The following is a 24,753-nucleotide window of genomic DNA, read 5'->3' as shown; positions in this document are numbered from 1 at the left end:
TTGGCAACCTCAAATCCAGGCCGTCCGCGAGATGCGTGAGGTTTGGCAACCCCGACCCGTCCGCGAGATGCGTGGGATTCCGCACCGCCGCGCGTCGTACCGGGACACCGAAGACTAAAACCTGGAAAATCGCCCAAATTGAGAGCCCACCTAACTGGACACAGTAAAGCCCGCCTAGAAAAGTCGCTCTGGGGCACCAGAACACGACCAAAAGACCTCTAAATCACACTCCACCTACAGCTCCTAAAACTAACTTCTTTCCCTGAGGCACCGGGGACAGGAAGAGGAAGTCCTTCCCCTTCCTGTCCCCTTAAATAACATCCTAACCCCTCCCACCCCTGACCTAACCCCCTAACTACTTCCTGCCATATCCCTAACTATCGCGCGAACACCCCGGGGAAAAGACTGGTCTGCCGACCTGCTTTCCCCTGGGGGCCGCATTCTATATGCAAATTAAACATTAACAATTGTGAAAACCATGGTAATATGGGTTGGAGGTTGATAGAGTAATGGTCATCCAGTGAACACTTATAGGTATAATAGTTAAGGGTGCCGAGGTCAACACGTCATCCTTCATCAAGAAGTAAGGTGAGAAAATGAAGAGCGCGCTGAAGCGTCAATAAAATGGAGAAAAAACTGCGAGATAGAAATCTGACTATCCCCCTGGTTGCTGCCAACCGTTTGCCTGTTGCTACACACATTGTGAGCACTTTTCTGAGCACTGATACTGTATGAAGTATATTTGATTTATTTGACTGTGTCATCTATGTAACCTGTATGATCTGCAGTTAGTTTTGCTGACCCAATATATGCCATTGAATGTTATTGGTTTGTGCATACTGTCATATAAAATTACAGATTGAGCACACAGTTGATGGAGCGTAAAAGTTCAGACTGCTGCCTCTATCAATTCTCACTATTAGATGTGACTTATGACAACAAGTTTAACAAAATATGCAAAAATAAAATGATGACGAAAAACAAGAGATCTTATACTGCATCGTAAAAGCATGCAGAAATGTTCTGTAAACGTAAAAATATGAAAAACTTAAATAAAGAGGAAGAGAAATAGGTGTATGCTTATGAAATGTAGAAACGCGTTTAAGAAATAAAATGTGGTTTACTTAGAAATGTGCTGCTGATTACATAACATGACATAATGAAAAGTATGCTTACATAGTAAATCACAATGGAAACGATTAAAATGTTTAGCTTAAAGATGCTTAACAGTGAAAGTTTTGCTGCATTAAATTAAATATGTGAAATACAAACGTGAATTACAAAAGGGACATGCATAATAATCTGTTCAAAATAAAAAATGTGTGAAGTTTTTTGTTTAGTAGTGTCTAATATTGACATGTAACTTTGTAGAAAAGAATAATGAGTGAATTTACCACCAAAATGGAACTATTTATGTTAATTTGTGTTTTATATTAATCTTAACATGGTAATGATTTTAATAAGCGTGTATGTAGGCCTCAAGTGCTTCTTTTTCCTCATTCAGAAAGGCAGAATCTAGCTGAAGTCATCATTTCAGATGCTATGAGAACTTTTCTGAGAGTGTCCTGTTCATGTTATGAAAAATAGGACCATCTCTCATTCAGTAACACTTTTGACAAAAAATTATCAATACAATTGCACACCCAGAGAGAGTGTCTGGGAATGGACAAACAGTTAACAAAATGAATTTCCTTACTTCCGAGGAGAAGATGCAAATTATAAAGTTGTTTAAATTGATAATTTGACAAAGGATTATTTAATGCTTCCGGATTTCTTAGTGAGGCTGTGAGGTATGGATGACACCATGAGCAGCCCACTATGGACAACCATTGGAAACCATAACTTATGACAGAACTGATACTTTGTGGGCATAAACTGAGAACTTTGGAAGTATAATTGCCACCATGGAGGAGGAGTGGGGGTTGGCTATTTTCCCTGCCTGGCATGCTATTAGACAAAACTTTAATTTCTTATGCCTATCTCATGTTGAACTGATTTTTCCGAACTGACTCAACCTGCACTTTACCGGCTGGTAAAGTGTGCAGATATAACTCTTCGGCTGGAGAGTTATAGACTCAATCCTGTGACTTCTTACATTTTATCACTGCATATTTGGTTTGTATATCCTAAATGCTGAACTTGATTTTGCCTCTCTTTCTCTCTCTTATTCCCTAGGTGATCAGCAAATGTTTATTTTACCATACTGTGTGATATTGTGTGACTATTTGTACTAAATTATTTCTATAACCAAAAGATAAAATGTGATTTGTGTTTCTTGACCATTCAAATTGAGGCTCTGATAAATGATATACGTGAGCAATCTTATCATTTTGAGTCATTCTTGGTGTGAAATCTTGTGTAGATAATTTATCTATGTGGGTTTAAAGGAGAAATTATTTATGTGTCTGTATGAATTCGGCATCTTCTTACTCCAGGTTCTCATAAGGATTTGCCCCATGTTCTCCTAATATCCAAGTCCCTGTTAGCTCACATAAAAGTTTCATCAGAGCATTGATGGTTTGTAAGTTTAGTTTGAAAATGTGCCCAGAGAGGAAATAGCTTGAGTATTACGAAATTATGTAAGTATATGTGAATTAATTTGTTTCACTTCGCGCTGCATCACAGTCTATACTGGTCTATGTTGGTGTGTTTTGTCTGTTGATTGAAATATTCCTTAAGGAACCATTGTTGTTACTGACTGTATTAGACCCAGGTTCTAGGGGTAATATTGGGCAGTCTCTATTGTTTGTGAGAAAACTCCCTCTGTAGCCAGTCTCTATTGACCCTGAGTCTGGGAGTCATTTACACTACTTCCCGGGTGGGCAGAAGGAAGTCCGGGGCCAGCAACTGTGAAGGCTACTGGATAAACTGGGCAACAGAGTTGCAACATTCTAAAAATTGCCTTCCTCCAAAATTACATTAAATTCGGATTGGGCATCAAGTCGGGTTTAATGCCACAATTAATTTGATACCTTGAAGTACCCATTTTAGTTGTCCGATTCAGAAGTTAGCCGGATTTAGGGGTCATCCGGTAACTCAATACTGGTCAATGAGGCTACTAACCTTTCCACAGCAAAAACGAAAAATTTAGAGTTCTGCTTCTTGGACATATTAAAGTATATGTCCCACTTAATAATATATAGCTCCCTGCCTTAGAGCTTGCTAAGCCTTCCTTAGGAGAGACTCACATATATTGTTAAGGGAAATGGGAGATTTACAGTGGAGTACTTCACACTAGTCCCTATGTGGGCAGCAACTGTGAAGGCCACCTGTAAAAATAGGCAACAGAGTGGCAACTTTAAAAAAATTGCCTTTCTCCAAAACTGACATTAAATTCAGCTTGGTCATTAAATCATCTTTAATGCCATGAATAATTTGATACCTTGAAATACCCATTTAAGTAGTCCTATTCAGAAGTTATCCAGACTGAGAGGTCAGCAGCTAACTCTGTACTAGCCAATGGGGCTACTAACCATTCCACAGCAAAAACAGCTAATTGAGGGTTTTGCTGCTAGGACATATTAAATCATAAGTCCCAATTAATAATATATAGGCCTTATGGGTCAACAGGCCTTCCTTCGGGGAGACTCACATATATTGTTAAGGGACGTGGGGGCTTTGCCATTGGTTTAAATGGCAAAGTTGAACTTGCAGTTTTAAAACTGCCTTTTAAGCTGCAGTGCCAGGCTCGAAGACATTTTGTACTTTCTCACACACAGGGGGGCACAATCAGTGCTAAAGTCCTGGGTAGCCACTCTAACATGAATGCCCTGGATACCCTTGGTACCATATACTAGGGACTTATAAGTAAGACCGTTTATGCCAATTGAGAGTAGCCAATTCAACATACACTTTGTAATGGGTTAGAATACTGGCACTGAGGTCTGGTTAGTAGGCCTCAGTGCACTCTCAGAGCCAGAAAATAAACAGCAGTCAAAAACTTTGGGGGTGATCATGCAAAAATAGGCATTTCCTTGCAATCTCTGACACCACATGTTTGCTATTTTCTCGGGGCAACAGCCACTGTTCAAATTTAGCGATGACTGTACAGGAGGGGTGTATCGAAATCTTTCTGTTTCTGGCAGGCCAAATTCAGAAATTATATCCGTAATGGTTTTCATTCTCGTAGCCGAGGAGCATGTCTACTATTCTTATACACTCTTTCTGCCTCCAGATCTCAAATCTGCTGTCAGGTATTTAGTTTATTGCAATTGCATTTTGTTTTAAAGGGATACCCAGATCATGTTTAGTCTAGACTCATACCTGTTCTACAAATTATTACCAATGGAATTAAAATAATTGCATTTACAACTGGTCATAATAAAATTTTAGAATGATCTTTGAAGGGCAGAACAAACACTTTCCTTGGGAAGAAAACACACAGAAATCATATGCATAAATCACATGACTACTCAGTTCCTAAAATTAGCACGAGCGCTACCACCAAAACAAATGTTTTGTGCATTTTTGATACCCTTACCAGATTAAGACAAAGCAGCCTGAGCAGAAAGATGGACACCTTACTTGAAAATTAAACTCAGGGCCACTGAACAAACATACTTACCAGAGACGTTTTAAGGAATGGGCAACTAGGCAATTAGAAGTGGCCCCCTGGGAAATATGAACTTTCTCTCACTCATTTTTGTTCATTTCAGTTCCTCAACCTTCAACATATAATTCAATATTGTTAGGCAACACAGGGCTTGAATTTGCAGAAAATGGGTAATATATTTTCAACTTGTGAAAAACAGCGTCCCTCAAAATATTTCTTGCCTAGGGTCCCCAAAATCATTAAGCTGACACTGATAAAATAGTTTTCTGATTTTACTAGATACACACAGAGCCTACAGACTCAGTTGCCTGTTTATCCAAAATTTAGGAAACTTTGTGGGGTATTGTAGAATATCATCAAAAAGTTAGTTGTGCCAAGTGGAAGAATTGTTTGTGCCCATCTGACTTACAACAGTGGGTCTTGGAGTTAAAATTTTCCTGAGCCTCCTGGTGAGAAGGAAACAAGCAATTGGTTTAACAACCCATGTGGGGACGTTTCAATAGAGGTTCATCCAGAATAGTGAGGTGTCCACTCAACCCAAGAGTTTTCATTTTAACAGCATAGTGCTACTCCAAACAATACTAGTACCACCCTTCTTATGGTAAACTATGTCAAATGATTTTAAAATGAATCTACTGAAATGCAAAGATTTTGACACTACATTAGTAAATTGATGAATTGTACTCTGGTATGTAGTGGATTGGGTGGATGTAGAATTTGCCTAATACACAGAACATGACATCTCTTTAAGATACTTCATTTTTTCTGCTTTTTAGGATATATATCGACCTCTGAGAGAACTTCCAGAAGTCGAAATCTACAGAAAGCATTAGAAATCTCCAATATTATTGCATTCAGCCGCGGCCCGTGGAGGGAGTTCGGTGGGGCAGACAGGCGGGGCGGGAGAGGGGCAGGATGGGGGGTAGTAAACACCGGAATATGGATGATTGCAGGTAAGTACACAATTAAATTAATAAAACAAATTTCGTATCGCACCCTGCATCGCATTTTGCAATGCAGGGCGCGCTACGAAATTCGTTTTATTAATTTAATAGTTTACTTACCTGCAATCATCCATATTCCAGTGTTTACCACCCCCACCCTGCCCCTCCCCCACCCCACCTGTTTGCCCCAAGGAACTCCCTCCTCGGGCTGCGGCTGATAGCATTTTAGACAACTTTTCACGGTGCCAAGAATACTTATAAAAACCTCCAGTTGCTGAAGGCTGTACCACACCATCCTCTGACAGGCAGAAACAAGCTTTCATTGACTATACAATATTTAAAAATAAAAGAAACATGATAATTCCCTCTTGGCCTTATAGAGTTATCATGATTGTTTACCCTATGGTAATAGATTTAAAATAAAGGACACCTTCCTGCACAAAAACAATTGTGTTTGTGCAGGAAGGTCTCCTTTATTTTTCTCTTTCTTTGTGTGCTGCATTCTGCAGCACACAAAGAAAGAGGAAAAAAACAGAGGAGAATGCACAGCAGTTTTGACGCATTCCCAGGTCTACCACTTATGGTAAATCTTGGAATGCGCCAAAATCCAAGGGTAGTGCCTGGGAACACCCATGCACCACCCATGGAACACCTCCGTGGGCAGAGTAACACAATGCAGCGATTTGCGCTGCATTGTGTTACTCCAGATTTATCAAGCCACTTAGGGCCACGCAAGGTGGTCTTGTTCGTCTTGATAAATCGCACTTAAGGGTTGTTTCGTGCATGCACGCTGTTGCTTGGTGCAAAAGTGATTCAACACTTTAAAATTCATAGCCCATTGAGTATTCCACTACCATACTAGTAACAGCTTGCCACCATCTCTATCACTAGCACATGGAAATACATCTATGGTATAAGCTCTTATTGATTCGCACTGAGTTCAACGCAAAGTATTTTACATACTGAATTGCAAAGGTTATACTCCAAAGATAAGTCACAGGGACCCCTGCAAAATACTCAGTGTCAGACTGGCTTATAGGGTAATCTGGCAGTGCCAGAAGGGGAGGTCTGAAAGGTCAGTGTGTGGGCCGTTTATTTGGCTGTTTGGGGCCCTGTTTTATGGCTTGGTGGGCCATTTTTTGCTGTTGATTTCCCCGATATGACAACAAACATTGCCTGCAGGAAGTGCAAAAGCATGTAATCTCTTGTAGCCTGCAAAACACCTACACCCTGTGTCTTTACAAGTTTAAAATTATCTAATTTGCAAATCTGAGTCACTTTTGTAGCTATCTGATTAACTAATAGAGGTCACTTTTATTTTTGTGCCTGGGCCTATTTTCTGTCTCTTTACGACCCTGGATATACTTAAGCTCCGCAATTAATATCTAGTACTCAAGCCCCTTTCTATAAACTAGGTCTTGTTTAGGGAACCTAGAAATGGTCATTGGGGGTTTGTGATCACTCCAAACATTCCTCCTGATGCATTTGAAGTCATCTGAAGTTCAGGCAGAATTCTTCCCAGAAATCCCAATTCATACAAACCCTTGCCTAAATGGGGTACATGTATATGGACAGTATAGGAACCATAATTCACATCCCATGAGAGTTCAGAACCTTCTTGATAACATTGTGCTCCAGGACATGCCTACAATTCTATCTACAAATGACAGTAAACCTCTGGGACTGGGTTCCTCATTTCTTACTTATTGATTCCCTTTGAATGCTTGGTGCACATCCTCTGGTGTCCCCTTCGAGCTTCTCATCAAGAGAGATCCTTTTGGGAATCGTATCTTGAGCCATTAAAATGATTCAGTGGCAGATCCTGCCGAGAAAAAAAGATGACAGTTTAGTACATGCAACATGTAGTACTAGAACATTTAAGAAGAAAACACAAACAGCCCTAAAAACTAAACGATGGTGAGCCTCTGCAAAATAGGACAGAGGGAAAGATATGTTGCGTGGGAAAGCCATGAACAAACAGCCTCTTCACAAGTGAAAACACAAGATCTGTTGTAAGGAAAACGATAATATCTTGATAACCAAATAGTAACTGTTTCCTACAACCAGATATCTTGGCCTTTTTGGACTCAGAGGAAGTTACATAACAGTTTAATAGCATGAAACCAATCAAGCCATATTTTGTTGATGCCATTTTATTGTAAAATAGGGGTGTGGATTAGGAAGGGGGGCACTTAGAATTGCTGCACATTAAATTAGAAAAATTGAGCAAAAAAGGCATTATGTTGTGGAAATAGGCCTGGATCTCGAAGCTCTACCTGATGCCTAAGCCAAAAGCAGTCTTCGCTCATAGCTTTCAGTTTTCTCTACAGTAAAATAGACAAGGGTTGGAAAAACCAACATCCGAATTTGTCTCTGAGACCAATTTGGTACTCTGCCTGCCATTTTGCCCTGCATGACTTTGATAAGAGATCCAACTGGGTTGAGGTCTGTGTGGCTTGACTTAAAGGTGTGTATGTCCACTGGATTGTGGCAATAACAAAACTAATTAATCTAATTGTAGGTGAAGGTAAGATCATGACCCTACTCCATCTATTAAGTGCTTAAAGAAGTTTGCCTAATCCCGTTGAGAAAACCGGGTAAAGCATTCTTCAGCATCCTTCAGAATACCAGAAGAAAACATTTCCTCCTTTCATTCTGTTGTATACACTTTTTCTGGGATCTGTGAGGAAGAGGCTATCAAAGTTCAGTGGGTAATTGAGGGATCACTGTTCATGCTATTGCCACAAGCCGGGAAATATCATTTACCACGAAGGCATTACCACTACTCACGTTTACCACGTGACACTTACCACGCAGGGTGCCTTCCACGCAGGGTACCTTCCACGACGTCTTTATCACGGGCTAGGGAGGAGACGTGGTATTCCTTCAAGTCGATCTGCGTGGGCATGGGGGGGCAGAGGGAGGGGGGGGGGCTCGGAGGGGGGCTGGGGGGGGTCTCCCCCCCCAAAAATAACAAGCAGGTTACTTTAACAAAAAAACGAACATAAATTTAAAAGAAAGAGGAAAGAGCCTCCCCCAAAGACGTGCCGTGTACGTCAAAAAAGCAGTCCTTTTTTTATTTTGGTATACGTGTTTTGACGCTTGTTTCAAAGGAGGATGGAAGTAAGGGCTCGTGGAGAAAGACGTGAAGGTAAGACGTTGCAACGCGTAGTAAAATGCTACGTTGTAAATACCAGCGTGGTAAAGCCACTTGCGAGGTAAAATTCGCGTGGTAAAGCCATGCGTGGTAACTGAAATCGTGGTATAATCATATATTCCCACAAGCCTCTAGGTGAATGTGCTAAACAATAAATCATGCCGTTTCCATTCCAGGCAGCGGCGAACTCGGGGTGCCCAGGGGGCCGCGCATTCAGGTGAAAAACAGAGCAACAGCGTTGAAGCCGCCCTGTGTTTCACTGTGCAGACGACAACCCACCAGCACTTTCAAAGGAGATTAGAGATCCCCTTGCCGGCGGGTGCAGTCAGTATCTGCACCTGCTGGCAAGGGGATGTTGGGGGTCCATAAGATCCCCTTTACCCCTGCAGAGGGCTGCTCTCAGGGGGCACACTGACAGTGTGCCTCCTAAGGGCTTCTTTGCTTCTACCCCTAATACGGTGCGGGTGCAGAGGCAAAGAGATTCCCTCATTTGGATAGGCACGCCTACATGCAAATGAGGGCACGCCCCCCTGAAGATAGCGCTGGTGCTTTATGTCCGCAACCGATATTGGTATTACAGAGGGTGGCGCACAATTGTCTGCGGCCCCTTCTGTAATACCAAAGTGCCCCGGGGATGCGCAAAGCATGCACAAATGCCCGTTGCACCCCTGAGGCACTTTATGTAATAAGGCCCAACTCATTTCTTATAAAGTTTATCTTCAAGGTTGCTGTTGCATTTGGCAGGCTGGGATTGGTGAGTAAACATTTAGAAGTACCATGTTTACTTTCCAATAACAACAACCTGGGTATTGGGACTATGCAGAGGCAAACCAAAGCCTGATCAAATTGAATATTGACCATGTATAAAGCTGAAGACTTATTTTCAAGAAGTGTTAAGAGAGTACACAGAACTAGAAGAAGTAACATAGTCATAGGAAACCAAGGAGTACAAGGTCAAAATCAAGTTCATTAAAAAGAAAAAAAATTAGCTCCCAACTACAACAAGTACTGGCAAAGATAATAGGTCTGGCGATGGTTGCCAAACCTTGACTATGCCAATACTTCTGAATGGCTTTTGTAAAAGTCTACAAGAAGCCTTCTGATAAGTTGAAATCTATCCATAAAACCTGAATTGAGCATGGACACAGGAAGCAGGCCATAACACATCTTCCCCCCCAACACAATAGTAAACAAAAGAACATAAAAGAAAAGAAAGAAACATAAGAAAAGAATAATTTCACTGAACACAAAAAAATACAGCAATAAAATAATACAAAGTGATGTAGCAATTGTTACCATAAATTCATCTAGATCATAGCATAATCACTATTCCAAAAAGGTCGAGATCTAGGTCTTTTAGAAGATGGAATTTGTACCAAATCATGACCGTGCACAGCAGGTCGACCAGCTTGGTCAGAGGCACACCCATCCACAGAATTCTTGTTGGATTCCATAAGTTTGTCATTAAATTTTGCCAGTCTAGACATACTCCAAACATCTCCAGAGTCCCGAACCACAACATTTTTCTTCATCTCAGAGATAATAAAGGGATCCATGAATCTAGTGCGACATTTCTTAGGAAACACCGTCTCACCCATACACCAACGTCTGTACTGAGCACTCTGCTTCTTATTAAACCGGGACTTGTATCTCTCCTGGAAACTCTCTTAGCCCTCAGTTCTCCGTCCTTTTCCACCATATTTCCCAACTTTAACCACACAGGATTCAACTTATCATGTGGTTTCCTGCCTCTCAAAACAAAAAACTGAGAAACAGACGTAACACAATTGGATTTGATTGTAGAGCTCTCTGAGCACAACTCTTCACTAACTTGTTCATGCTTTCCCCCAAACCATTAGGTTGCGGAGAATAAAGAACAGTCTTATCATGAGCAATAGACAATTGGTTGAGAAAAAGACACATTTCATGAGAAAAAAATTGAACCACAATGAGATAATTTGGAATACTTCTCTGGAAAATTCCTCAGAGAGGAACTCTATCACTGTTCTGGTATTAACCTGGGACACACACTTGGTGACAACCCATTTGGAGGTGTAATCAACCAAGAACAAAACTTAGCATTCGTCATATGCCAAACGCTCAAAGGGCCCAGCAATATCTAATCCCAGCTTGGAATAAGGTTGCATAGGGTTCTCCACAGGAGATAAGGGAACTATGTGTATTTTCTTGCTCTTGTCATTGTTGGCACATTCCCAACAATCTTTGGCAACCTCTTCCCCGTGACAGTCCATTATGGGCCACCAATACCATTCCTGATTACTTGCTTTAGTTAAGTTCCTTCCCAGGTGCCCTTCATGCGCTAGACTAATAAGCTTGGTCCTTAAATCAACCGGAGGTACTACTCTGTACCCCCTATAAAGTCTCTCTTCAATAATGCAAAAATCATCCTTTACATTTAGGAAGCCCTTCAAAGATTCAGGCACATCTTTATCCTCCGGACAACCATCAACAATGAACTTTGTCAGCAAATCCAACCCATCTTCATTCTTGCAGGTCACAGACCATTCATCAGAATTGATTGCAGATTCACAAACTCATTCCACCAAGGGGTTTTCCACTTCATTTCCACCATGATCTAGGGGCAACATTGATAAGTAATCTGCATCCATGTTCTTAGGACCATGTACATACTCCACAGAGAAATTGAACTCAGACAACCCCTCCATCCATCTTTTAATACGAGGTGATACATTTTCCACCTCTCTGCATGTAAACACTTGACACAACAGCCGGTGATCAGATCTGATTACAATTGGGATTACCCACAAAAAAAACTTGAAATGCCGAATGGCCCAATGCAAAGCCAGTGCTCCCCACTCAATCACAGAAGAGCGTTCCTCAGCCCCCCTAAGAGAACGAGAAGCAAAGGCTATGACATTAGGCTCACCATCCACAACCTGGGAAAAGAAAGCACCCAAAGCCCATATAGTGGCATCCGTTGATAGCACAGTTTTTTTTAATGCATCAAGATGCCCAATAGTAGGCATCTTAGAGATAGTATCCTTAATGCTCTTAAAAACATTGGTACACCACACAAATTTGGAATTATTGAATAGTAACTTTAAAGGTGCAGACAAATCAGCAAAATTGGGGATACACTTTGAGAAAAATTCAGCCAACCCCAAGGAAGAAAGCACATGGCCTATGTTCCCTGGAATGGGTGCCTTCACAATACTTTCAGCCGAGTCCAATTTAGGGCATATCCCTTCACCTGAAATTGTGTGACCAAGGTAATTCGCAGAAGTCACTCGAAATTTGCACTTTTCTTTTTTAACACAAGTCCAGCTTCTTTTAATCGAAGTAACACTTCCCAAAACTGCTTATCATGCTCCTGTTGATCATTGCCATAAGTCATTATATCGTCTTGAAAAACTTGAACCTTGTGCACACCTTCCAAGACCCGTCTCATGACCCTCTGGAAGCAAGCAGCTGCAAAGGCCAACTCAAAACGCATCCAGATGAACCTATAGGCACCTCAAGGGGCCACAAAGATGTGAGATGCCTGGAGTCCAGGTGGATCAAAACTTGAGGGGAGGCAGATGATAAATCCATGACACTGAGAAAAACTGCATCTTTAATCAAAGCTAGCATCTCTGAAATATTTGGTAGAGGCTGTCTGTCCACCCAAATGGGCTCATTCAGCCCCCTCAAGTCCACACACATCCTGATCTGTTTGCCCCCATCCTTAGGTTGCAAAACAATCGGAGCCAACTACTCAGAACATTCAATTTATTGAACCACCTCTGCATTCAAAAGCTACCTTAATTCTTGCTCCAATGGTTCCATCATAAGATGAGGCACCTTCCTAACTTTGCTTACAAAAGGTTGAGCATTCTGTTAAAAAACAATCTTGTGCTCAAAATTCTTCAACAAACCTATACCATCAACAAAAACTCTAGGAACCTGTGAAATAATTTCTTCTGTTATTTCTCCAGTAGAAAGCAACACAACTGTTTGTGTGCCATAAGGATTGAGTGTTATACCAAGATCTCTCTCTAAAATTGAATCTTAATCACAGCAAATCCAAGAACATCAATTTTTACACCACCACACCCCACTGGACTAATATCTGCCCCACTGGACTAATATCTGATAGGGACAACTCAATCTTTTTATTACCAAACACCCCATCCCAGTTCTCATCTCCAATCATGGTATAGGGTGAACCTGAATAAGCCAGAACCAGCAGTAGCTCTCTTCCAACAGCAATCTCACACTCAGGCATTTCTAACTTATCACCATCCACTCTCCAGCATCTCTTACACTTAGGAGAATGTTCCTCTCCTCCTCCACACAATGTACAGTCTGACCTTTGTCACTAACACCACGGCACACTCTAGCATAATGTCCCTTCTTGCCACACTTTTTACATGTAGCGAATCGTGCATAGCAACCAGGGCTGTTAGATAGGTGTCCTTCCCAACCAAAAATAAAACACTTGAAACCACTATTGCCACGTCCAAAACCAACATTACCCTCACTAATAACCTTCTTACTAATATCACTTTTACCTGTTTTATCTGTCTTATCAAATTCTCCCCCTTGCTACTATCCTTCTTGATTTCATGAACCACACTTTCTTCAGCTAAAACATCCTTACTCTTCTCATCTCTCATCTAATGCACCCACATGTTAGTGTTTGCCATACATTCCACAATAGCCACAGTTTCTTTCAAATATGGATTTTTAGAACGCAGTTTTTGCTGAATTTTGACATCATTAGTGCACCTCAGAATTTGATTCCTTACCAAGGAATCAGTAAGCTGCTCAAAATCACACATCTGTGCAAGTGTCTTTAGTGTCTCTACATAACTCCCTATCTTATTGTGTTACCCTTGTGCTCTTGAAAAGAATTTATGTCGTTCAAGTACCACATTTATGTTTGACCCAAAGTGTTTTTCTAGCATCATGACAGACATGTCTAAGACATTATCTGGCTCACCTCACCCCGCTCCACAACAATCTCATCCAAACTTTTGTAGACATGTTTCCCAGCAATGCCTAAATTGTGTAATAATACTGCTTGTTTCCTTACAGCAGAAAACTTCTCTCCACCAATGGCAATAAATAGGAATCAAATAATAACTTCCATCTTTTCCATGGCAGTACAGGGTCCCCCTTATCAGAGAGAAACTCGGGTGGTTGAGACATGCTAGTAGATGACATGATGAGGGCAAAACGAAAGTTAAATAAGTGAAAAGCGCACAAATAGATACAATTCAACTGTAAGTTACCCGTGTTGCCAATGTTGACAGATGCCAATGTCAGATGCAATCTAGACGTTGTTTACAACACAAGGTGTGTGTATCACCGTGCACGTGAGCACACAAATGCACAACTAAAAACAAGCATGTGTACGCTCGTCAGAAGAGTGATGAAAGTGAGTGTATCACTGGTGAAATGCTTGACACAACAATGAGCTTAAATTTGTGTGAGATTGCCTTCGAGGTGTGTGTATCACCATTCACACGTGTATGCTTGAGTAGTCAGTGTATCACTGATGAGATTATTAGGACACTTGACAATTAAAAGATTTGAACATTAGAAAGTGTGCATATCACTGTTCACACTGTGTATGCTGGAGCCAGTCTCTTTAGTGATTCGAATCTAGAACACCATGCAAACTAGTGCCTGTGCCTTGAATACTTTAGCCCTGATCACCGAAGGTGCCTGTGTTGTTAAACGATTTGGGTGAGCACAATGTGCTTATTCAGCCCCCTCAAGTCCACACACATCCTGATCTGTTTGCCCCCATCCTTAGGTGGCAAAACAATCGGAGCCAACCACTCAGAACATTCAATTTATTGAACCACCCCTGCATTCAAAAGCTACCTTAATTCTTGCTCCAAAGGTTCCATCATAAGATGAGTCCCAGGATGCTTGTTTCCGGTCCAGGGAAGACAGTCGGGCTGGACTGTTCCCATGAGGCACAGGGTCAGACTGATTTGCATATGGCCGTGTCTGAACTGGGGTGGCTGAGTGAGCTAAAGAATGGTGATCGATTAAACCCAGATCAGTTGACTGGGTGTGAGTATTTGATTTGCTCAAACGCTCCGCCCATCATCCCCTTTTGTATCGCTTTGTTCACCCTAAGTGTGGCAGGGTATGCTCAGACGTGAGCCCCTTGCTCACTTGGCCACTGGATTCAAGATAGCCTGGCTGATGAGGATTATGAATCCAAAACCGGTCCGAGGATGCTTGTTTCCGGTCCAGGGAAGACATGGCTTGGCAGTTCGGGCTGGACTGTTCCCATGAGGCACAGGGTCAGACTGATTTGCATATGGCCATGTCTGAACTGGGGTGGCTGAGTGAGCTAAAGAATGGTGATGGATTAAACCCAGATCAGTTGACTGGGGGTGAGCGTTTGATTTGCTCAAACGCTCCGTCCATCATCCCCTTTTGTATCGCTTCGCAGTAAGATGACAGAATTTATGTAGCGATTACGTGGTCTGGAATGCTAAGACAGTACCATTTAATGATATCTCGCTCTCAGCCTGCTTTGCGTGGAGGAAATGGTGCGAAAAGAAGAAAAAACTACAATTACCAGCATGCCTAGGGGTTGTTCTTACATAAGCACCGCCTTCACACAGGAAAGGTGCTTGTCAATTGACCTGTTTGTTTAAGGAATGGCGGATGGTGATCCCCGCCGGATTTCAGCTGGAAGATAGAAGCCCTTTGGATTCCTGGACGAATGCGGGACTGAAGTATCAGATTTATTGACTTTTTGAGAGCCTTTTCTGTAAGGTATTGTTCAGTGGAAAAGCGGGATCGCTTTCTCCACGTATTTTGCTAAATTAATCACTATTGTGCCCGTTGTGGAGCCGCGGTGCATTGAAACGCACTGTCTCGCGTTTTACAGCACCTGCGAGAAAAAAGATAACGAATCACTTTGAAAGCGCCTGACTAAGAAGACGCTTCTAGTGTGATCGTTATTTAAGAGGTCGAGTTTAATTCCTTATCTGAACTTTGTTTTAAGGGAATTCCGTCTCCAATTGACCTTTGGCCATTTCATTAGCTGGTGCAGTAGAGACGCTCATTAGCTTTGGACTTGCGTCTAGAAATTTCATTTTGTAAAAGGCAGAGAAAAAGAGGAAACATTGACACTGCGAAGAAGACGTCCTCTATCCATTTTTTCCTGTGTTGTGACCAGTAAATGACTGCGCTATTTGTGGTAGTTCATTCCATGTGAACTCTGAACAGGGAATACTACTTTTGGTGATTCTGCCACTTTATTGAAGCAAAATAGGTGCAGATTATTTCCGGCCTCAGGGTGTGGTTTTCTGGTGAGTAGGGGGACAAGACCTTGTGGCATATTGAGGCTATTAAAGTTCATGAGTGTTTATACGTATGCCTTGTCATCCTCTGCAGTGAGAATAACCATTGAGGGTACCAACAAGCCTGGGATCAAGCCCTTGAGGGAACCACAGAGACCACATCTTGTTTATTATTTTATCCACTCCCCTTTTACCCCCGTGGCACGAATTCACGCAGAGAGTGTATATCGTCTCTGTTGGGGGTCGTGTCTAGGAGGGACTGAGGGGCTTCTCTTCAGGACATCGTCTCCGCCTGGCATAAGGACAAGGTTAGTGGCGTTTTCTATTCTTGAGCTGCTGCCAATCCCGACAGATTGACAAGCCCAAGTATATACGCCAGGCCTGGGCGATGGAAGTCGAGACAGTGTTAGCGTCTGTGCTGGAAAGTTTGGCAGCTTTACAACTAGAGGTGCAGACCTCCAGAACAGAGAACCAGGCTCTATATAAAGAAGTGGGAGTATTAAGGAGAGAGGTATTAGGCATCACGAGTAAGAAGACGGAAGGGGTTTCTTACATCAAACCAGCTACACTCCCACTTTAGGAGCTGAAGGGGGTGGGTATTTTGAGAATCCCCTTATCACACAGTCCCCTTCCGATCCAGCCCACACAGTACACGTTATACAAAACATGGGTATTCCATTGGCACCCCCTGAGATGTTCTATGGGGATCCCCAAAAATTCGAAACCTTTCTGAACCAGTGCCGACTGCATTTCCTATGTAAACCTGGGGTGTTTCATGCTGAATCAGCAAAAACAGCATTCATGATGTCCTACATGGGGGGGAACACTGCGAGCTGGACTATACCATTACTAGAAAAAAATGACCCAGTACTGCACAACTTTACCAATTTTTGTTTGGAACTAAGAAAACTCTTTGATAGGAAGTCCCATATGCTGACCCTGGACAGGGAATTGATCACATTGCGTCAAGGGTCCCAAGACTTGTTATCCTACATCATGTCTTTCAATAGATTAGTAGTTGAAACTGAATGGCCTCCTGAAAAAAGACTATCTCTGTTCTATCAAGGACTAAGGGGAGAGCTCAAGGATGTCCTGGCGCAAGTGGTACAGCTTCCTAACACCTGTGCGGAACTCATTGACCTAACAATTCAGTTAGACCACAGACTCCAAGAGAGAAAAGGGGATAAAAACCGAGGAGATGGACGATATTTCTGTCCCCGCCTCAAAAGTCCCATTGAAGACCAACCTAAATCCGTGGAAGCCCCTGAACCTATGCAAATAGGAGGCATCCGAGGACCCCTTTTGCAGGAGGAAAAAGATAAAAGACGAAGATTGAAACAGTGTTTGTACTGCGGGAAAAGAGGACATTTCATCAAAGAATGCAGAGCTAGAAATGCTCTCCCCGGTAGATCTTTTGTGCCCCGTGTTCAGGCTGTCATCAAGGCGGGAGAGACGTCGGAAAACTTCTAAACCCAAATCAGGAAGAGGTCTCTGCCTTGGGTTGTCCACAATCAATGATCTCACCTTCGCTTGCCAATACCCTACATCCAGCTGTAGCCCACATGAATCTCAAAGTTACTCTCTGGGTAACGAACCTGAATTCATTGAATATTGATGCATTGCTTGATTCCGGGGCTACCGGTAACTACATTGATCAGGAATACGCCATGAAAGTCGGAATCACCTGCGAAAAGAAGGAAAAATCTGAGCTGGTGAAGTCCGTTGACGGAACCATGCTATCGTCCGGTCCTGTGTCTTACCATACACGCTCCCTGTTAATGCAGACCAATCACAATCATCAGTAATATATCCAGTTTGATGTTATTGATGCCCCCCAGTTACGACTCATTTTGGGCATGCCGTGGTTGACTCTTCACGATCCCAAGGTCAGTTGGGCAGCTCGTACCATTACATTGTCATCTAGTTATTGTAAGGAACATTGTCAGCAGAATGATTCGCATACCATTACCACCGACAAAACGCCTTCATTATGTTTGGCGTTGGCATGTTCTCAAGAACATTATTGTTGTGCTACTTTCCTTCCAGAAGAATACAATGGTTATCTATCTGTATTCGACAAACAAAGAGCTACCACCTTGCCACCCCATAGAGTGTATGACTGCCGCATTGAACTAGTACCAGGAGCAGACATCCCGTGCAGTCGAGTCTACGCCTTAACAGAGACTGAAACACAGTATTTGAGAACCTACATCGATGAGAACCTCACTTCTGGCTTTATTCGACACTCAACTTCACCAGCCTCATCCCCTATGTTTTTCATCCCTAAGAAGGACTGTGCAGAATTGAGACCATGCATCGACTACAGGGCTATCAATAGAGTGACCATCAAGAATCGTTACCCGCTCCCCTTAATACCGGTCCTTATGGACCAGCTGAAAGGAGCCCGTTTTTTCACTAAACTTGACCTTCGAGGAGCATATCATCTTGTCAGGGTCCAGAAAGGGGATGAGTGGAAGACGGCTTTTCGAACCAAATTTGGGCTATTCGAGTATAGGGTGATGCCTTTTGGGCTGTGTAATGCCCCTGCAGCGTTTCAATTTTTTATGGACGAGGTGTTGCGTGGATGTCTGGAAACCTTTTGCGTCGTATATATAGACGACATTTTGGTATATTCATCAACCCTCTCAGAGCATGTGGTACATGTGAAAACCGTGCTTGGTAAATTGCAGCAGAATTCCCTGTATGCAAAGCTCGAGAAGTGCCTGTTCCATGCTCAGGAAGTATCCTTTCTTGGATATGTGATTAATGCACAAGGGTTCCAAATGGATACACGGAAAGTGGATGCCATCATCGGTTGGAGTAATCCTCAGAATGTCAAGGCGGTACAGAGCATTTTAGGCTTCGCCAATTACTATCGACGTTTTATCAAGGACTTCTCTAAAATAATTCATCCTATTTCTAGCCTTCTAAGAAAAAATACTCCTTTTGTTTTGCGTAAAGAGGCAGACCTGTCGTTTCAGCTATTGAAGAAACGGTTCACACAAGCTCCGATTTTGCGTCACCCTGATTCACAAATACCTTTTGTGTTGGAAACGGATGCTTCACAATATGCAGTTGGAGGGGTTCTTTCTCAACGTCATCCTGGGACTGGACAACTCCATCCTGTTGCCTACTTTTCAAAGAAACTTACACCCTGTGAGATCAATTACACCATCTCAGATAAAGAACTCCTACCCATCAAAAGAGCTTGTGAGGAATGGCGCCATTATCTGCTAGGTGCAGTACACACTGTTGAAATATACACTGATCACAGGAACCTGTTATTCCTTAAAACAGCAAAAGCCCTCACTCTTCGTCAATTACGATGGACCTTGTTCTTTTTGGATTTTGATTTCATCATCAAGTACAAACCTGGGCCGCAGAACGGGAAGGCGGATGCTCTTTCTCGCATTGGTGAAATAGAAGAACAACGAACTATAGATGACGACGTGCCTCCTTTGATATTACAAGAAGTGTGTGAGCCGGTATCGTCAGTAGCTCTGTTATCCTCACAAACATTTTTGGAAGACATTCGAGTAGCTTTGGCGTACCAGGATGTACATGAATGGCTACAGGAAGATCCTGAACATCGGTCGGAAAAAGACGACCTTGCCTAACAAGGTACGGCCTTATATGTTCCAACTGCTGCATTACAACAGAAAGTGTTAGCCTGGATCCATGATTCAACATTGGGGGGACACTTGGGAATCTATAAAACGATTGCCAGCGTGGAGCGTTCCTTCTGGTGGTCTCGGATCAGAGAAGATGTCCGTCAGTACATTAAGAACTGTGCTGTTTGTGTACAAAGAAAGGCTCTTCATACTAAATCTACTGGCCTTCTCAGATCCTTGCCCATACCGCCACAACCGTGGCATACGTTATCAATGGATTTTATAGTGGAAATGCCACCTTGCAAAGGAAATACAGTGATTCTGGTTGTGGTTGACCATTTGACCAAGATGGGGCATTTTATACCGTTGGCTGGATTGCCAAATTCGGCTGAATTGGCAGAAGTATTTCTTCAACATATTGTAAGAGCCCATGGAATCCCTTGTGTGCTAATAACAGGCAGAGGGACTCAGTTCACGTCTCGCTTTTGGAAAGCTCTTTGCAAGACAATGGATATTGATGCTCGACTGTCATCCAGTTACCATCCCCAAACGGATGGTAAAACAGAACGCTTAAATCAGACCCTTGAGCAGTACCTCAGGTGTTTTACTCTGCAAAACAATATGGACTGGATCACCTTGTTATGGATGGCAGAATTTGTCTATAATAACGCTCAGCATTCAACCTTGGGTTGTTCCCCCTTTTTTTGCCTACACGGATTTCTACCCAACTCTCTCCCCTTTGATGTTTCTGTCCGTTCCCCTGTGCCCAGCATACATGAACATCATGCACATCTCAGGGTAGTTCTCTTAGCAGCAAAGAACAATCTAGCATCTGCTCAATCCTCACAGAAAAGATTTGCTGATCAGAAACGGACAGCAGAACCTGATTATAGGGTGGGGGATAAGGTTTGGCTCTCTACAAAGAATCTCCATCTTAGAGGGGCGAACAAGCTGAAGCCTAAATATGTGGGTCCTTACAGTATAGTTAAGGTGATCAATCCTGTTGCAATGAAGCTCTTGCTGCCCGATGCTTGGCAGGTCCACCCTGTATTCCATGTTTCTTTACTTCAACCCTGCTCTCCTAGTGTAAGATTGCCTGAGAAGCCTCATCCAGTTGAGGTAGATGGGCAAGTGGAGTATGAGGTCCGGTCGCTCCTCCGTTCCCGTATGGTGAGGGGTCAGGTACAATATCTTGTGGACTGGAAGGGGTATGGGCCTGGAGAGAGGACGTGGGAACCCGTGCAGAGTCTGAATTGTCCGGACCTGGTGGATCTTTCCATGCACAGTTCCCGGGGAAGCCTGGACGACCGCCGGGTCGGCAGTCCTCGAGAGGGGGTTCTGTAGCGATTACGTGGTCTGGAATGCTAAGACAGTACCATTTAATGATATCTCGCTCTCAGCCTGCTTTGCGTGGAGGAAATGGTGCAAAAAGAAGAAAAAACTACAATTACCAGCATGCCTAGGGGTTGTTCTTACATAAGCACCGCCTTCACAAAGGAAAGGTGCTTGTCAATTGACCTGTTTGTTTAAGGAATGGCGGATGGTGATCCCCGCCGGATTTCAGCTGGAAGATAGAAGCCCTTTGGATTCCTGGACGAATGCGGGACTGAAGTATCAGATTTATTGACTTTTTGAGAGCCTTTTCTGTAAGGTATTGTTCAGTGGAAAAGCGGGATCACTTTCTCCACGTATTTTGCTAAATTAATCACTATTGTGCCCGTTGTGGAGCCGCGGTGCATTGAAACGCACTGTCTCGCGTTTTACAGCACCTGCGAGAAAAAAGATAACGAATCACTTTGAAAGCGCCTGACTAAGAAGACGCTTCTAGTGTGATCGTTATTTAAGAGGTCGAGTTTAATTCCTTATCTGAACTTTGTTTTAAGGGAATTCCGTCTCCAATTGACCTTTGGCCATTTCAGTAGCTGGTGCAGTAGAGACGCTCATTAGCTTTGGACTTGCGTCTAAAAATTTCATTTTGTGAAAGGCAGAGAAAAAGAGGAAACATTGACACTGCGAAGAAGACGTCCTCTATCCATTTTTTCCTGTGTTGTGACCAGTAAATGACTGCGCTATTTGTGGTAGTTCATTCCATGTGAACTCTGAACAGGGAATACTACTTTTGGTGATTCTGCCACTTTATTGAAGCAAAATAAGTGCAGATTATTTCCGGCCTCAGGGTGTGGTTTTCTGGTGAGTAGGGGGACAAGACCTTGTGGCATATTGAGGCTATTAAAGTTCATGAGTGTTTATACGTATGCCTTGTCATCCTCTGCAGTGAGAATAACCATTGAGGGTACCAACAAGCCTGGGATCAAGCCCTTGAGGGAACCACAGAGACCACATCTTGTTTAATATTTTATCCACTCCCATTTTTCCCCCGTGGCACGAATTCACGCAGAGAGTGTATATCGTCTCTGTTGGGGGTCGTGTCTAGGAGGGACTGAGGGGCTTCTCTTCAGGACATCGTCTCCGCCTGGCACAAGGACAAGGTTAGTGGCGTTTTCTATTCTTGAGCTGCTGCCAATCCCGACAATTTATCCCCTAATTAGTCAGGGTTGGATAGTTAATGGGTTAAAGCCCAATACAGTACTCACTGTACCACACTTCACAGTAGAAGTTCTTTGAGGCTGTTGAACCTTGTGGGTTCATGGGGAGGCTCTTGCCAATGATAAGTTGAATTTACACAGGAAGTCCAGGTCCAAGTTCAAGTATTTATTAAGTACAGATTACAGACCACCAGTCCTGAGCAGCCCAGTCAGTAACTGCCCCTAATTCAAACTTAAACATCAGCCCCAGAACAAATGCATTATGAAGTCATTGGTGACACTGGAATAGCACCGTTACCGAGCAACCATGACTTGGACAGATATCTATCCATAGAACCTCAACTGGGCATGGGCACAGGAAGCAGGCCCGTTTGAGGAAAGTCAAAAGCAACAAGAAGCCGTCAGCCCCTTGGTATAATGAGGAGTTGAGGTTGATGAAGACACATTGTAAACAAGCAGAAATAAAATGGAGGAGGAAATATGAGGAGACAGACAAACCAGTTTTGAGAAAACTAGATATTAATAAAGAAATGATGGGTAAGGCCAAAGCTAAATACTTTGAAGAAACTATCCTACTAGCTCCCAATAAGTCCAAAACCTTATTTAGCTTAGTAAGAGATATGTCTAACCCTGACTGTGCAAAGATCAAGATCCCAGCATCACAAGAGCTTTGCAATGACCTGGCAGTTTTAAAAAAAGAAAATATCAACAAGATTCTAATCGGCTTAAATACCTCCAGGGATGTAGAGTTGGATAGTGAAGATGACACGCATTTATCACCTTGTAGCAGAACTCTTGATGTAGCATCCACCAGGGAATTTATGACGACCCTGGAGCTCTTCCAGGTCCATTCACAAGAAGAGTTAAATATAATCGCAGCTGGCAGCTCCTCAGGTTCTCCCTTGGACCTGCTTCCACATAAGATGTGGAAAGTCTTTGGAACTGAGCTTTTTCCGTATCTTTACCAAATTTGCTGCCTGTCCCTAACTAATGGTATAGTTCCTAACAGCTGAAAAAAGCTGGTTGTTTCTCCTTTATTAAAAAAGCTACGCTAGACCCCCAGTACCCCTCTAACTATAGACCAATCTCTCTGCTACCCTACCTGATCAGGATTTTAGAAGAGTAGTGAGTAGATGAAGTTCAATTTGGGCTTCGCCCAGGACATGGCATCGAAATTGCCCTGGTGACAGTCCTTGATGACCTAAGAATGCGGGCTGACAGTGGCCAAACAGCCATTTTAGTGCTGCTGGACATGTCAGCCGCATACGATACGGTCAACCAAAAGTTCTTGATCAAGAGACTTGAGGAGAATGGTATTGTGGGCAAGGCACTGGACTGGCTGTAGTCCCATCTTCTAAACAGACAGCAGGCAGTGACATGATGCCATTCCTCTCTCAGAATAGCCCCGTAAAACATGGGGTTCCGCAGGGTTCGGCGATCAGTCCTATCCTTTTTAATCTTTACTTGCACCCACTTATTTCCCTTAAAAAACTCCTTTGGCATTGAAGTTATAAACTATGCTGACGACACCCAACTTGTCTTCTCATTCGAGGGCAACAATGTAGTCCCCTTGGAGAAATTCCATAGCTGCATGCGGAAAACAGCAGGATGGCTCAGAGATAACTCACTACAATTCAATGGTGATAAGACGGAAGTACTATACTGTGCTGCAAGTAAAGTTCCTCGCCCCCTACCATCAGATTTCTGGCCAGTCTCTGCAAATAATCCTCTGCTGCCTGTCAAGACAGCTCGTAATCTAGGAGTACTATTAGACAGTAATCTATAACTGGACTCTCAAGTGAATAATACAGTGAGCACGTGTCTATCTCTACTCCGAGTTCTTTGAAAAATACTCCCTTTTCTACCAGCCTCAGCCAGACCTCAAGTAGTAAGGAGTACTTTTATGAGCAGATTAGATTACTGCAATGCCCTACTCCTAGGAGCACCAGCTTCTCTTTTAAAAAAGGTGCAAAGGATACAAGTTATCTCAGCTAAGCTTGCATTAAACAGACAACGCAAAGCTTCAGCCTTGCTTGCCCTAAAAGATCTTCAATGGTTGCCCATTGCGCAGAGAGTCCAGTTTAAGGCACTCTGTATTGTCAACAGGGCAGTACATAAAATGTGGCCTAAGCTTCTACAGAGGAAATTCCTCTGGTAATCTCCAGCTAGAAGCCTGTGTTACTCTTCAGCCAATCTGATATGCATTCCACATGCTAACAAAGTTCGACTGGGTGGCAGATCATTTCATTTTGTAGCTTCCAGACTCTGGAACACACTGCCAATTGAGCTTAGACAAATGAACACTTTGTCACGTTTTAGGAAGAAATTGAAAAATAGACTCTTTCCCAGAGATTAATCTCCAGCTCTGAATCTTTAAATTCAGTTACACACAGTGGTTCTTTTTTGGTAATCTCAGTGCCAAGATACCCGTTGGGTGGCAGCCGCGCTATAAAAATATTACTTACATTACATTACATTACAACACCTTCCTTTTGTGCGTAGGTGCACTATGTGCCGATAGCTAAGATTGGCTGACCCTGAGTACCTTACTGTGTGCTGTGGTGGGTGTAACAAAAATGTGAATGACACAATGACCTGATTGACAGTCCAATGAATGTAGAGAGCTGACTGAAAGATCTTGTAAGGAT

General features: G+C 42.8%; 1 protein-coding gene across 1 annotated transcript in view; it reads right to left on the bottom strand.

Annotated features, from left to right (window-relative positions):
• Positions 1–24,753, bottom strand: part of PITX2 (paired like homeodomain 2) — a 565,621-nt gene that overhangs the window by 178,358 nt on the left and 362,510 nt on the right. The window contains exon 3 of the mRNA XM_078676090.1: positions 7,200–7,318. Coding sequence (XP_078532216.1) covers positions 7,200–7,296 — 97 coding nt within the window. The 5' untranslated portion in view covers positions 7,297–7,318. The remainder of the gene's footprint in view (positions 1–7,199; positions 7,319–24,753) is intronic.

This window comes from Lissotriton helveticus, chromosome 2_1 (genome assembly GCF_964261635.1).
Source record: "Lissotriton helveticus chromosome 2_1, aLisHel1.1, whole genome shotgun sequence".
NCBI lineage: Eukaryota > Metazoa > Chordata > Amphibia > Caudata > Salamandridae > Lissotriton > Lissotriton helveticus.
The sequence above is the reverse complement of the archived record's forward strand: the minus strand, read 5'-3'. Positions and strand labels throughout refer to the sequence as shown.